General features: G+C 37.0%; 1 protein-coding gene across 1 annotated transcript in view; it reads right to left on the bottom strand.

Moving 5' to 3' along the window:
• The window catches only part of COL9A1 (collagen type IX alpha 1 chain), a 97,345-nt gene extending 81,888 nt beyond the window's left edge, over positions 1-15,457 (bottom strand). Inside the window, exons 1-5 of the mRNA XM_004381358.2 lie at positions 15,292-15,457; positions 14,665-14,738; positions 13,382-13,462; positions 13,127-13,259; positions 6,434-6,830 (exon numbers count right to left, since the gene is read on the bottom strand). Coding sequence (XP_004381415.1) covers positions 6,434-6,830; positions 13,127-13,259; positions 13,382-13,462; positions 14,665-14,738; positions 15,292-15,305 — 699 coding nt within the window. The 5' untranslated portion in view covers positions 15,306-15,457. The remainder of the gene's footprint in view (positions 1-6,433; positions 6,831-13,126; positions 13,260-13,381; positions 13,463-14,664; positions 14,739-15,291) is intronic.
• Positions 15,458-15,657: the final 200 nt, after the last annotated feature.

Here is a 15,657-nt window from a genome sequence, read left to right on the forward strand (position 1 = left end):
AAAGACCTCTTTAAGGTGTTAAAAAAGCAAAGACGTCATTTTGAGGACTAAGGTGTGCCTGACTCAAGCCATGGTGTTTTCAGTTGTCTCATATGCATGTGAAAGCTTGACAATGAGTAAGGAAGACCAAAGAAGAACTGATGCCTTTGAAATATGATGTTGGGGAAGAATATTGAATATACTATGGGCTGCCAGAAGAACAAACAAATGTTTTGGAAGAAGTACAGCCAGAATACTCATTAGAAGCAAGGATGTCAAGACTTTGTGTCACATACTTTGGATGTGTTATCTGGAGGGACCAGTCCCTGGAGAAGGACATCATGCAGGGTACAGTAGAGGGACAGCGAAAAAGAGGAAGACCCTCAACGAGATGGATTGACGCAGTGGCTGCAACAATGGGCTCAAGCACAACGATTGTGAGGATGGCGCAGGACGGGGCAGTGTTTCATTTTGTTGTACGTAGGGTTGCTATGAGTCAGAACCAACTCGAGGGCACCTAACAACAACAACAAAGGTGAGAAGATAAACGGGCAGGGAAACTAGAGCACTGGAAACAGAACAACCAGAATGCAATTAAAAAGAATGTTAATACATTGTGAAAAATGTAATTAATGTTACTGAACAATTCGTATAAAAAATTGTCAGATGGTGGCCTAATATGCTGTGTAATCTTTCACCAGAAACACAATATTATTTAAAAAATATATCAGGACCTGACCACTTTGTGCCACCTGCACCGCTACCACTCTGTTCCAAACCGAGCTCATCTTTGCCTGAATTATTGCAGTAATTTCTCACACCTCAGTCCCTTTTCACTCACTGTTGTCTCTTCCTGGAATCCTCCTCCCCCAAACATCCATATGGCTAACTCTTTCACTTCCTTCAGATTTCAACTAAAATGTTTTCTTTTCAATGAGGCCCTCTTCCCAGTCACTCTAATTTCCTGCTTCATTTTCTCCATAGCATTTATGACCACCTGACATACTATACATTCACTCATTTGTTTCTTTATGTCTGTCTCCTCTTCCCAGAATGTAAGCTCCATTAGAGCATTAATTTCTGTCTGTTTTCATCACCACCTTAAATAATGAGTATAATTTAGTAGATGCTTAATAATTGTTGATGTTAATAAATGAATATGTAGAAATGGGTAAGACAGATACAGTGAATAAAGTATTTGCCTTATGGTTTGACTATGATTTGGGCAAGCCCCTTCCCCTGTCTGGGTGTCAATTTTTTCATGTGCAAAGTGAGAGGTTTGGACTAGATGCCCTCCAAGTTTTCTCTAGCTCTGAAAGCCCATGATTCTATTGAACCATGTTGTAACCAAAGAAACTAATCATATAAAAATTAACATGAAAACAAGAAAAAATATCATGAAGTTAATCTCTTGCCTTCTAGTCATCCAGTCTACATAACAAGGATTTCTTTATGATCTTAGCCCATGTACACTTTATAGAAATAGAAAAGCTAATTGCACTGATTTTTTTTTTTTTTTAATGCAACCGTATGGGTACAACTGCAGCCAATAAAGATTACAGTGTTTTCAATTTTCCATTAGAAGCAAGTTTGGCCATCATTTAGTTTTTATTCTAGTTATCTATAGCCTCTTCCCTAAATCATGGCTTCTCCTGAGTTAGTAACCTCTTTCTGTGTGTTCTCGTTTCACTGCCACCTAGTTGAAAATCCAGTTGATGTTGCTAATATGGTCTATAATGCAGCAGGCTAGGTTGTATCTACAAAAAATTGTTCTGACAGCATTTTAAAATATTCCAATCAAATCATACCTACATATATCCAGGATAACATTACCATCTCTGTGGTATTTATTTAATACTTCCAAGTAAGAGAGTATTTGTAAAAAAGTGTACTTGTCAAAAAACAACTAAATAAGAAAACCTAATAGTTTGGCTATTATGCATAGTGGATATTATGCATTCCTTACATCACTAAAAATATAACTTCTCTACACTACTTCTCAAATACCAGAAATAATACTGGTCACAACCTTATCATTTATTTTTCCTGTGTTACCATTCATTCATTGTTTTTAAATTTGTTGAAAACAAAAGTTAGTGTGATTTACTTTTATGGAATAAAGAAAAGAACAGATAGATTTTCCCTGAACAGTGTTGCCAGCTCTTTCTATTTGCTCCCACATTTTCTCTGAATTTAACAAAAATAGGCATAAAGCAACAATTTGAGATATACTTTTAAAAGTATTCTATCCGCCTGATTAGTCACGTTCCACATTTATTTGGCAAATGGCTAGGTAAAAAGAAAAATGTTTTGAATCATATATTTATAAAACCGCATAAACTTTTATTCTTCCTCAAACAAACCCAAACCCCTGGTGTACATCCATGAAAAGGGGGAAAGGCTAACTTTGTTTTCTAATAGAACTGTACCAAATAACTCTCCTAGGCAATCATGCTGACAAGAAACAATAAAGAATCTGTCGTAAAATAACATGTTTTTATGGTATGCTGCCAGGAAACTGAGCTTTGCAGTAGGATAAATAGCATCATCCTAAAATATGGGCAGAAAGGAGAATAGGAAATATGGAATTTATTGCTTTAAAATCAAACTGACAATGTATTACAGCAATACACTAGGAAAAAATATAAAATTCTCTGAGCCCACTAAGTAACTATGAATGATGAGAAGGTGTTTGAGTTGTAGACCACATGAATAACTCTATCGCAAGGTTTATGAAAACCTCTTGAAATTGATTTCTTTTTCCAATTTCAAAAAGGGAACGAGACAAAAGATAGGATAGACAGGGAAAAATCACACACAAGTGCAATATAAATGAGTCTTTTAGCATTAATGGTCCATCAAATGTTCTCAATTGCATTTTTTATGATGTGATTTCTAGGGCTAACTTTTGTCATCTGACAACACCATTAGAAGGAATGTTTTGCTTTTGATTTATTTACTAAAGAAAAAGCTGAACCTGAAAAAAGTATTCAATTAATGTAGTGCCACAATTAGAATAAATAAAATGTCATAAAGAAAAATTGAAAAATACACTGTCCTTTCTTGTTTTCACGCTATTGACACATTTTAATTTAAAATTTCTTACACAGTAATATTGAATATTTGCTGTCTCCAAGTTGAGAGAAGAGTAGCCTATCAGTATAATTCTTCTACCTCTCAGAATATGTGGATATTAGTACCTGTTGCTCCCTCAGTACACACCAAAGTGTTGTGACAGAAGCAATTTCCATTCTGAGTTAAGGGGCAAGTAGTCATCTTCACTCTTCAGTAATTGCCAGCAACTTCAGATTTCAGCCAAATTGGTGAAAAGGCCAAGATCACAGGCCATAAAATGAAAACAAAGGCCTAGGTTTTCAACTAGGCCTTGTGGACACTTGGGCTTTATCTGTGGGCTTTCCAAGTATTTGAATTCTTAGTCTAAAAAAATAAGGAGCGGTATAAGGAGACTGATAAAGACTGAAAAGAAAAGAATCGATAAACGTGGGACTTCCCAAACGAGTATCCCTTTGCCTAGAATACTGGACCCCATTTCTCCTGGATAACTCTTGATTCCTCGGAATTCTGCTCAGGCATCATCTCCTTCAGGAAATATCCTTGACCTCCACTCTCTAGTGCCTCTCTGTCCTAATCTGAGTGAGCAGCCTTTTCCATGTGCTTCCATGGCACCCAGTGCTTTTCACTACCATGGTCCTTATCATGTTACATTGCGATTGTTTATTGTCTCAGTTCCTCCCAACCCCAATAGACTGCAGCACCTTGAAGATAAGGTCTGTGATTTATGTCACTTTGTATACCCAGAATATAGCCATACAGTGAATGTTTACTAAATGAATGAACAAGTAGAATTAATGACCGAGGACGTGTTTTATACTGTGCAATTGTCCTTCTTTTTAAATAAAAAATTATTGCTTATCCTGTAAAGTAAATCCTGAAAAGTCTATGCAAATCACAAATTCCTTCCAAAATGAGAACGATGAGAAGCTCAATAAGGAAAGACATGTGCTTACACTTAATTTTCTTTTTCTCAAAGGAAGGCTAATTGGTATAGCAGAAAATAAAGTGTATTAGAAATTTTATACCTACAATTATTTCTTAGAGGTCAACTGACATGCTTGAAGTCACTTTTTCAGCTAAGAAATGGAGACAATCTCATCTGTGCTTGCTATCTTATAAAAATTGTTGGAAGGGTCAAATAAGTTAACAGGAATGAGAGCATTCTTAAAACTTTAAATTCCTAAGTTAAGGGTATTAAGATGCTAAAAAAACATAAACGGGCTTTCCTTACATGGAGTTTTCCACTTCTTTGTCTTATACAGGGTGCAATTTGAGAAAAACACTTTGGGGACATGTCTGAGTTCTACGTTGTTACTGTCAGTCCTTGAGTGAAGGCAGAATTTTCTTAGCCTATCACCTTGATCTATTTTAGTTATCATTGTCACCGACATCATAGTCATCATGATCAGATGTAGAACACTAATGGGGCTTTAAATTCAAATCTTTTTTGTGTTTCCTTGTGAGGGAGTCAGAATTCAGTCTGAAGCAAGTAATTTCTAAACACCTATTTCGAATACTTTTATGATCTACGGGGTACTGACTTTGAAAAGCTCCTCTGTGGACTAGAAGCATAATGTTAACACCAGCTTCCATGTTCTTTGCTATATTCCTGCACATGGCAGAATAAAATAGAAGACAACTTGTCCTATACTTCCAATTTTTTCTCCACTATGACGTGAGACTAGACTTGGCAGAAAACCTACAATCTGATACAACATTATTGCTTGACTGTAGTATAATGGTGTAATATCATTTTTTTTTTTTTTTACCTGTATAGCAATCAGATAATTTAACAGCATTCTAGCATCCAAAATTCAGGATAAAATGACTTGAAGTGGGCATGAATAAATAAATCAATAAAAAAATTGATATTCATGCCCTAAGGTCTTCTCCTCCTCACCTGTGGTTCAGAAATGACACAGATACTTCAAAGTTCCGATGTTGTCTGAAAATCTCTCCAGCACCATTGCAAAGATTTTGCAGCACAAAATTTCAAGATGGCACAACAGTGGTCCCATCAGCTTTCTAGCCCAGCCACTTGAGGTGTGATAATTCATTAGTTGAAGAAATATTTTCTCAAGTGTCTACAAGCCAGAGCAGTAATGTGGCAGTTACAGATTGCTTCCTGTCCAACACAGAATATAGAAATTTCACACTACCCTTCACACCAATCACCATTCTTCCCTGGAAAACAAGTTATTCGAACAATTCCGTTACCAAGCTGCCGGATAACCTTTTTTTCTTTAGAGACGTGCACAGAAGCAATTGAAAATCACGGTGTCACCCGTGCTACACTGCATGATATAGGTTTTGTGACCAGAATTCAACAGTTTCAAGACAGAGAAAGATGTTGGCAGCAATAGTTTATTTACTGATCTCTAAATTCATTACTTTCCCCCAAACGAACACTTGTCCTCTAAGACATATTTTAAATTTTCTGTCATAATATTATAAAGTAACCTTTTAAAGGATTGTTCAGTGAAAGTTTAACAATCCAAAATAATAATACTCCATGGTACTTGTTAGCACAATTATTTTGTCATTATTTAATTCCTTACGTTTATATCCATGGATCTCTACAATAAAATCATGAAGAGTTCTAAAATCCTTTACTGCTATGATATGTCATGCAAGACCTATTTCTAAATAAATAAAAATTATGCCATCTCCATAACTTTTATTCTTATTGATCAGACACCATATGACTTCCTTACTTCATCTGTCACCATTCCCCAGTTAGTATCCCTCGCTCTTTCCCCAACACATACCCATGCCTTTTTACATACACATATCATCTAAATCAGCCAGTCTCCAGACCTTTAAATGTGACCTACTTTTTTCTGCTTCTTTTTTCCCTTGTGTGCTGTTTCCCTCGGCTAGAATGCACTTTCTCCTCTTTATTCGTCAATTTGAGTCCTTCAGTCTGGAGGTTTATTGCTTCTAAGAAACATGGAACTCTTGACTAAGTCCACTACTCATCTTAACCTTACTTTGAATATTCTCATTAGTTAAATATACACAATATGTACCACACCAGTGTGACTTTCTTTCTAAGTGCTCCAGGTAGGCATGTAGCATCTTCCAAGTAGACATTAAGTTCCTCAACATAGAAGCCACCTACTTAACTTCCTCTGATTCCCAGTTCCATCTGGTACAAGCTACTCTCAAAATAGACACCTAAGGCTTTTTGAATAGGTGCTTGAATGAATTAAAAAAGTGAATAAACTGTTCATTGCTTAAGACATTAAGCTAAGTCAAAGATGCCTGAGGTATTAATTTTTAGCAATCTGGTTTTGTTTTTTGTTGCGTTGCTGCTGCTGTTGCTATCGTTTGTTTTGTTTTGTTTTTTATCTACCACAGTATATGGTTTTATACTCACCGGAACAGAAACTTGAGGGTTATCTGCGAGTTTTCCCAGCACAGCAAAGCCGTCGACACTGATTTGGCCTCTTGGCTTTATAGGTAAGGATTCAATTCTGTTACAGTCTATAAAAAGAGTAACACTACTCCTTTCCACACCAATCATGATCTTATGCCACTGGGAGTCAAACAAGGAGGGCAGATTCAAAAAGGCTGCTGTTTGGAGACTTCCATCCAGTCCCTTGTATGAAAATGCAACGGATTTTGTTTGGCCATTAATCTTCACGCCAACCTGCTCTTTCCCTGAGGAATCCTGAATCTGCCAAATATTCCAGTTCTTTTCAAGTGTGCTTCCAGTCATCCGAAAAGTAGTTAAAAAGGAGTATTCTTTGGGCAGTCCACTGGGATATAAACGCCTGAGTAAAATTTAAAACAAAAAATATAAATCTTGTTTTCTATACCCATCTATAGTTACCATATTCCCTCGTATGCTATTTTAGATTCTAGACAGAAAGGCTATGGTGTAAAAAACTATGCACTATTTGTTCTTCATGCGTGTTCATCAAGACCTTCACAAAGTTTCAATCATTCATGTACATTAAGGCTCTGTCTTAAAATACACATAAAAATCTTCATGGTTAAGGAGGGTTTCCAATGGGTATAATCCCAACAATATTACTATTTATGCTACCCAAAGAGCTACTGTTCAGAATTCCATCTCAGCCAAGAAACACATTCTTGCAAAATTCTTGGCAACAGTGGTCACAAGTGAGAGATCATTTGGGATCCAAATCAGCTCTACTAGTTTATGAAACCATTTAATTAAAGAAGACTTTAATTTTTTTTTATTTTAACAGTTAAGAATTATTTTTTATTTCCACAATTGCCTGTGTATTCCTCTTCTCAATTATATCCTAGAGCCATGTAAGCATTTTGAGAATCAGTCACTATACAGGTTTTAGAAGCTTCTTCACACTGAGGATGTTTGTCTTTTCCAAGGACTTCAAAGTGTGATGTTAAAGTAGCAGCCAGCTGCTTGTCACTGAATGTGTGACAAGGGAAAGGCAGCCAGTTCTTACTTCTCTACTCCAACCCAGTTGTTCCCCAATCTGCCATGGAAGCATCTATCATTGCTACTTCTTTTCCTACTTTAAATAGCAACATGAGACTATCAGTGTCCCTAAGGCATCTCCAGTCTCGGTAGAGACCGCGATCTGGAGTTTCATTAGCTACCTGGATATTTTTCTGATGGAGCCAAGCTGCTAAAAGCTGAAAACTGAACTTTAAAAATCAGGGACTGTTAAATGTAAACATCAGTTTTCAAGGACATAAAAGTTATATCCTTCTACTTTCCTTCTTCTAAGCATAGAAAAATTCTTCAACAAGAAGGAAATGCTAGGAAAACTAGATGCCAATTAATTGTGAATGCTAAGTAATACAATTTGAAATTGCTAAGCATAGTTATGGACCAGGATCCGGAGTCCCAAGTCGCATTCCTTCATGCCAAACTCCTGTTACATAGCCCCTTTCTAGTGAAGAGTAAAGAAGAGAAAGGAAAGAAAAACATCTAAATGAATGCTGATTAAATTTGTTCTACAAACTAAAATGATTAATATGTAAATTTATCGTATTGGCATATATGTTGTTACCCATTATGTTACAATCTATTGTTGGGCTCAAAACTTTCTAAACCAGAAAATTCCTTAATTCCAAGGATATCAGGCAATAAATGAAACTACTCGACTTGCTAAGATTTTCAGTCCTTACTCTGATTTCCTTTAACTTTAAAACTTTATCATCTCTTTTAGCAGCAAAAACGAGCACACATGTTTTTTGCTGCAAATATTCTTGTAAAACTTCAATAAAATTGGTCAACTATCTTAAATATTATTGCTTTATAAAAATAACAGAAATACGGGACTTTCCATCTGGTATGACACCTCCATCCATTATTTTCTAATATGACTTTGATTTGTATTTATGGTGCTGGGTGAATTCCTTTGTTGGTTCACATTTAAATGATTTCTGGTGATGTGTATTATTCTTATTGCAAAGTTTTCAATTCACTAAGTATTTATCTGTTGTATAGGAGGTTTTGGTGTTGCAGTGGTTAAGAGCTCAGCTGCTAACCAAAAGGTTGGCAGTTCCAATCCACCAGCCGCTCCTTGGAAACTCTATGAGGCACTTCTACTCTGTCCTATATAGGGTTGCTATGAGTCAGAATCGATTTGGCAGCAATGAGTATAGGAGTTTTTAACATGTGCACTTAAAATATTCAGTTTGTAGTTAAAGAAGAAAAATTTATACAAGAATTATCTAATTATCTACTATCCTATTTTTCCAATGGAAACCCTGGTGGCATAGTGGTTAAGAGCTATGGCTACTAACCAAAAGGTCGGCAGTTCGAACCCACCAGGCGCTCCTTGGAAACCCTATGGGGCAGTTCTACTCTGTCCTATAGGGTCTCTATGAGTTGGAATTGACTTGACGGCGATGAGCTTTTTTTTTTTTCCAAAGTGGAAAACGTCTACCATGTCTTTCCAGATGTTTGGTTTTTTTTTTTTTTTTTTTTACATAGTTTCTATTTACCAATCTTGCAAGTGACTTAAAAAGTTATATTTACTTTAACTTTAGATTTTTCAGAATTATACTTATTCCATAATAACCTCTGAAAAAGAAACTAAGGTTCACTAATGACAATATAATACCTGGTATATAATTATAAAGCCTTATGGAGGTTTGTACATCTCATTTAACTGACCTGAATTAATTTTGAGCTTGAAGATAAGTTTTAAAAGTTTTGCTCAAAGGTGAAATTTGGCAAGTATCCATTAAAATCATGGAATAGATTATTTTGAATATTCTTTTCAATTAATGGTCTGGATTTAACCAGATGCTAAGAGAATTTTTTTTTTTTTTTGGTCCAAAATAGTTATTGTTGAGGTGTGAGATTTTGGTAAAACGAAGATAAATCCTAATGCTTCATCTTCTCTTCCTTTAAGCATTGTTTTTCTAGACTTAAGAGAAAAAAAAAACTGATTTATGTTACCTACATATTTGTTTTCAGACATTCTGAGCAAGACTGTGGAGTATCTTGAGTCCCTAAAAAAAAAAAATCCTAGCACGTCTTCACTTAAGTCACAGTAACTTGCTTAGGTGACTCTTTTGCAAAGACATCATGACGTTAATTGAGGAATTTTTCCCAATTTGTGCTTCATGAAACCTTTCCTGCTCAATGAACAAAGAGATTATGTCGAAGGTCGGGTTAGGACATGGTATCCCCATTTACCTCTGACTTGGTGTTTGTAATACTAAAAATCAAAAAAAAGGGGGAGCATAGCTGGGTTGCTGTAAGAGCACCTCATTTATAGACTTATTGCTAAACCAAAAGTATCCATTTATCTCTCTCTCTTTATATATCTATAAAGATAATATATATATACAGATATAATTAAGATTATCAGGTTACTAATCTTTCAAACTAGACTAATACAGTATGTCAATATGGGGAGAGGAAAAAAAGTCCTTTTAGTGTTCAAATTAATAAAATATATATGTAGATGTATATACCTAAGGCCATTTTTTTAAGTCCTCGCAAGTCTAATTGATAGAACACTCAGTTCAGTCCCGCTGTCTTTTTGAATACCTGAAATTCTGTTCTTGCAAATATGCTATGCACATCCCTAAGTAAACTTGACAGCATACATAATTTAAAAGCAGCTGGATCTAGAAATGTTTTATTTCATTATATTACAATCTGCACAGAGTACCTTAAAAGGAGAACCACAAGAGTTTGAATAAAAGATTAAAAGTCTTTGGACCTTGAAACATCTGTTTATGACCTTAACCCAAAGAAAAGCCAAGAACTGTGTTCAGTAAGTCAAAGAAACAGAACATGTTTTTAAGTGGGAGTCAAGAGGTGAAAGAAACTGTTCTCCCTAAAATAAAAATTATTCTTGCTAAAAATAAAAAGCAGCAAAAAATTATATGTCTTGTAATTATTCTTTTAAAAAATTAGGATAATAAATAAGGATAAATTGTGACTCTATCACACACATTAGCTTCACAGGCCATAATCTCCTGTCCCTCTCATGAAGATCCTGCTAAGAGTTTTTTTTTTTTTGCGTCCTCGGAGCCTATATTCTCCAGCACAGAAATTCCCTTTAAGCCAAAACAGTAATCCCTGCATGGCCTGCGAGCTTTCCCAGCCCGTTCTCTCCTTGCCACCTGGCTTTTGAATGAGTAGGGCTTAGAGGGCAGCTTGAAAAGAAAGAATCCACTAGGGAGAAAAGACTCATCTGCCTACACTCTCCCCTTCTAGTGCTCTCCATGACTAATAATAAACACTTACCTAATACCACTGTAAACTCTATGGGGCAGTTCTATTCTGTCCTATAGGGTCGCTAGGGTCGCTATGAGTCAGAATCAACTCGAGGGCAACGGGTTTTTTGGATTGGTAATACCGTTGTGTACCAGGCATTGTTTAAACACTCTCCGTTTATTGACATTTACTCCTCATGACAACTCTATGACATAGTCATTATTAGTGTCCCTAATTTTAAACTTAGGTAAAGCTAGTTTAAGTAACTTGTCCAAGAATAGACTTTCCACCTACTGGGGACTCCATCTATGTCAGCCCTCTGGCTCTCCTCCTGCTCTTCTTCTTTCTTTCTCATCCTTTCTTCTCCTGCTTCCTTCCTCCATCTTTCCTCATCTCTTAATAAACCTTGCTAGTTGAACAAGGGTTTCTATTCTTTGTGAGGGCAAAGAGTCAAGATGATAGAGAATATGGCATATTGGGTAGAGCCTGTGAAAAATATTTAGTGATAGCTTTGGACGGTTAAAGAAAAACAGCAGTAACAAGAAACATGAGCAGGAGGTTAGAGGTTTGTTTATGTGGCCCCAAGTTGGTCAATCTCTGAACTTATAGTTAAATATAGTCCAAATTGTACCTCAAATCATAGAAAAGAAAACTTAGTAGGCATTGGAGGTCTTGTGTTGTGTTTATTTTATTAAAGAAAGAAAATAATTTTTTTGAAAGTTTCTAAAGGAACACAACTAGCACTTCTGTATATGAAAAGCAGATGTGAAGGGGGAAAAAGACGTCAATGTAGCTGTTATCATGACTTTAATTTTTCTAAATGTGAAAGGTTTTCCAGGGTCGGTACAGAATGGTGGTTAGAAGCACAACCTCTGAAGCCAGTCTGTCTGGGTTTCAATCCTGCCAGCACCTCCTAGCCCTGGGTTATGCAAACAACTTAAGCTTTCTGGCCTGCATTTCCTCCTCCATAAACAGAGTTAATAATGTCTTTATCTCATAGGGTTGTGATGCAGATGAGATTTAATTAATGTTAATTACCAAACCCGTTGCCATCCAGTGGATTCCGACTCATAGCGACCCTACAGGACAGAGCAAAACTGCCCCATAGGGTTTCCAAGGGGCGCCTGGTGAATTCAAACTGCCGACCTTTTGGTTAGCAGCCATAGCTCCTAACCATTACGCCACCAGGGTCTTCTGATGTTAATTAGTAAATGTATAAAACAGTCTTTTATAGTGCACATGGAAAGCACTATCCTTATTGTTTTGTAAGATATAGTATGTCCAACAAATGAAATTTATGTTCATAAGTTGGCACTATATTTTACCAGATTCTTCTATTTAACCAAAATTTCCATTATTACAAATATTTAGAGTTTCTATAATATTCTTTGGAAACCCTGATGGTGTAGTGGTTAAGAGCTATGGCTGCTAATCAAAAGGTTGGCAGTTTGAATCCACCAGGCGCTCCTTGGAAACTCTATGGGGCAGTTCTACTCTGGCCTATAGGGTCGCTATGAGTTGGAATTGACTTGATGGCATCAGGTTTGGTTTTGGTTTTTTATAATATTCTTTTACTATTCTAATTAATCATTATTTACCTTTAAACTTAAGCCTCAGCTTTCTTGTTCCTCTACCAAAGGAATCTTAATTCTATATTTGATGGCAGTACACTAAAACATAAGATCACTTTAAGTCATATAATCACATATTGGGCATTCAGACGATATAAAAACTAAAATCCTGAAGCTCATTCATAACCACTGCATGGCTCAGCATTTGCATATAGACTAAAGCAGCCTCGGTTATAAATAATTTAAAGAATAAAAGGCTTAGTTCCAGAGAAGCAGATATATGAAGTGGATGATTATTTTTTCATTAACACTACCATTGTTTCTGTTGTCATTACTCAAGCTTTGCTTATGTTTGGTCCCTGCCAGGACCCAAGCACTGGACGTGCACTTCTATTTCAGCACCAGAACACCTGAACAGCACCATTGTGAGTCTTCTAACCACTCCGTAGCTCCCAGTTAAATTTATGCCTAACCTCTGGCACTTTTTACAATGGATCCTTTCAGTCAAAACCAGACAAAATAGAAAAACAGAGAGCAAAGTAATAAGAATATGTCCTGCATCAATGTATAATAGTCTCAGTGATTTTTTTTTTCCTGGAATGGAAAGTAAATTATGTACTGAAAACATGAAGTGCATTCACATTATTCAGCCATTGAAGATAGGTAGGTAACTAAATTCCTTCATCTATATGTTAAAATGACCAAAGAAAGAAACATTGAGCATGAGCAGATTCTCTAACATCGGATAGCTGATCATTTTTTAAAATAGAATTTTGGGGCAGATAAATACATAAAATATGTACAATATATGACAGATTACCTGGTTGGAACCCTGACGTCTACATTGCTTCCCAACTTGTAAGCCACTTGCAATGCAGTTGATCCCGCTACCCTCTGGATAGCTCTTCTAGATGCTGCTTTATCTACCTGGAACTGAGAAATCAGATCAAAGCCTATAGAAACGGAACACAAAATGAAGAGTCCATAATGAGATCAGTTTTATTCTTTTCCACAACTTTCCCAAATAAAAAAGTGTATAACAAGCACGCGTTTCCAATGATACATCACTACTTGCCTGGTAAGTCATCTTGGCCAATCCTGACCTTAGGACAGAGTTGATCGTCTTCGCCATTAGAATTCGAATTGATAGAGAACCCTGCAAAAGAGATAGCATGTTATCCTACCTCATCCCCTACAGGGATTGCAGGATGTACCCATCATAATAAGAGCTAAGCAACTATTTAAAATATAATATTATACCAAACAGCTTGCTTATAAGTATTTGGTTTTAACTCTACGACTCTAATATTATCATTCACTCACCAACTCATCCTAGAAGGGATGCAAGACACAACGTTGCTTTAATAATTGTGCTTGGAAAATGTTCCTTTTGAGGAGGTTAGGAATTTATTCCCCTTGTGCAATATCCTGAATGGCACGGTGTCTGAAGCCTGCTTGGAAAACTCCTGGTGGTTTGGGCTAGAAAATTCCTTAAACTCCACAGATTTTAGAATTCCCAAAAGAATCCAGAGCCAGCCTTAAACCAAGGGGCTGCTGAAGAGTGGGATTCTTAAGAATCTTTGTAAAATAGCGGAGGGGGTTGGAGGAATCTTGGGATTCACTAATCCTAAATAATATATAGAGGATGCATTAATTTCACAACTTCATTCTAAAAGATCAAATAAGGGTGCTGACTAGACTATTGCTAGCAACCTAGAATGTGGAAGAGTAACGAGAAGGAGAAAACAATCATAAGGATTAGAGTCTCAATTTGATGCAAAATCTTAGAATGAAATTGGGTGCTCCTTACACAAGTAGAAGGTTGTAGGGAGAAAGAGTTTTTCACCACCACTAAAGACTTCTTGTAACTGTCTAACCCCAATGCCCTGCTCAGGCTTGCCTCACTACAAAGATTCCCTACCCATTGCTGTCGAGTCGATTCCAACTCACAGACCTCAAAAAAACATGTTTCCCATTTACAAAGCTTGGTCCTATCCATCTCAGCATGTTTGACCATACTCTACATCTTCCCTGAGCCTAGATTATTGGTGCCTGTCTGTCCACCCATTCATCCATCCATCAGTCTATCCATGTCTCCATACAACATTTAACAATCGCTATCCAAACCAAGCACTGTGCTAGGCACTGGAGCACACAGATTGGACTTCCTGCCAACTGTGATCACAGTCCAGACTTTCTTTCCATACTCAGCACTCACTAGAGAAAACCATCTCCTAAAATATACCCATGGTCCAAAGCTGAATTGAAGAGTTCAGGTGTAAAGGACTGTAGATACTATATCTCTCCTGATCTTTCATGGGAATGACTATTTCAAAATACAGAAACTGTGACCCTTACTTAGGCGACGTTTGACAGCTGCCAATGCCCAGGGTCTCAGGAAACTGCATACAAAGAAGAAAACTGGAATTATCCTAAAGAAGAGAGAAAAGAAAATGCCTTCAACAGAAGTCCCTCCAAATGAGGCCTACTTTCATATTTTTAAACCTGGTAAACCTAATTATTGCAGATAATCAAAGTCCAATATAATTTATTTTTCCATTATGACTTTGAAATCTTACTGAAAGCATTGATGAATTCGTACATTTCCAGTTCCCACTCTCCCTGTAATTTTTTTCTATCTCATGTCTTCTGTCTCTATTTGTCGCACTGTTTCTGTACGTATTTCCTTGTCTCTCTTTTTTTTTATCGTTGTTTTTCTGCCTCTCCATGTCTCTACCTGTTTCACTGTCCCCATCCCTTCCTCCTGTCTCTCCTTCTCCTCTTTCTTTCTCTTCTGTCTTTGTCTCTCTCTTCCATCTCTCACGCTTATTCTCTTTTGTCTTACTCTCTGTCTCACTTCTGTCTTACTCTCTCAGCTGTCTCTCTTCTGTCTTACTCTCTTGTCCCCATCACTGAAAAAACACAGACCCTTGGTTCTAAGGCAGCCCAGTCTCCCCACCATTCTCTTCAGTGACACGTTCTTACCAGCAGCTCTTCATCTTCCCAGTTGGTTTTCTTTTGTCACCAACAGTCCCTATGAAGAAGGGGCTTCAGGGGAGTCGGTGCTCCCCCAAGACCACTTCACTGCCACCCCAGGACTGATGGGCCTTGCCTTGATCCTTCCTGCCCCTGTAAGGGCTAAAAGCAAAGGGAGTGAACCAGAGGCATCTAGTGACACTTTAAACAGGAGCAGAGGAAAGGGGTGGAGAGAGGCTGCCCTGTAAGCCCAGGCCTAGCCAGGGGTGTGTCCCCAAAGCTAACAAAGTTACACTGGAGGAGGGATTAGCAGAGGAAACTTTGCTGAAAAGAAAAAAAATAAAATAAAATCAGGATGTGGGGAAATTCACCAGA

The sequence above is a fragment of the Trichechus manatus genome, unplaced genomic scaffold (assembly GCF_000243295.1).
Source record: "Trichechus manatus latirostris isolate Lorelei unplaced genomic scaffold, TriManLat1.0 scaffold00083, whole genome shotgun sequence".
NCBI classification, from domain to species: Eukaryota; Metazoa; Chordata; class Mammalia; order Sirenia; family Trichechidae; genus Trichechus; species Trichechus manatus.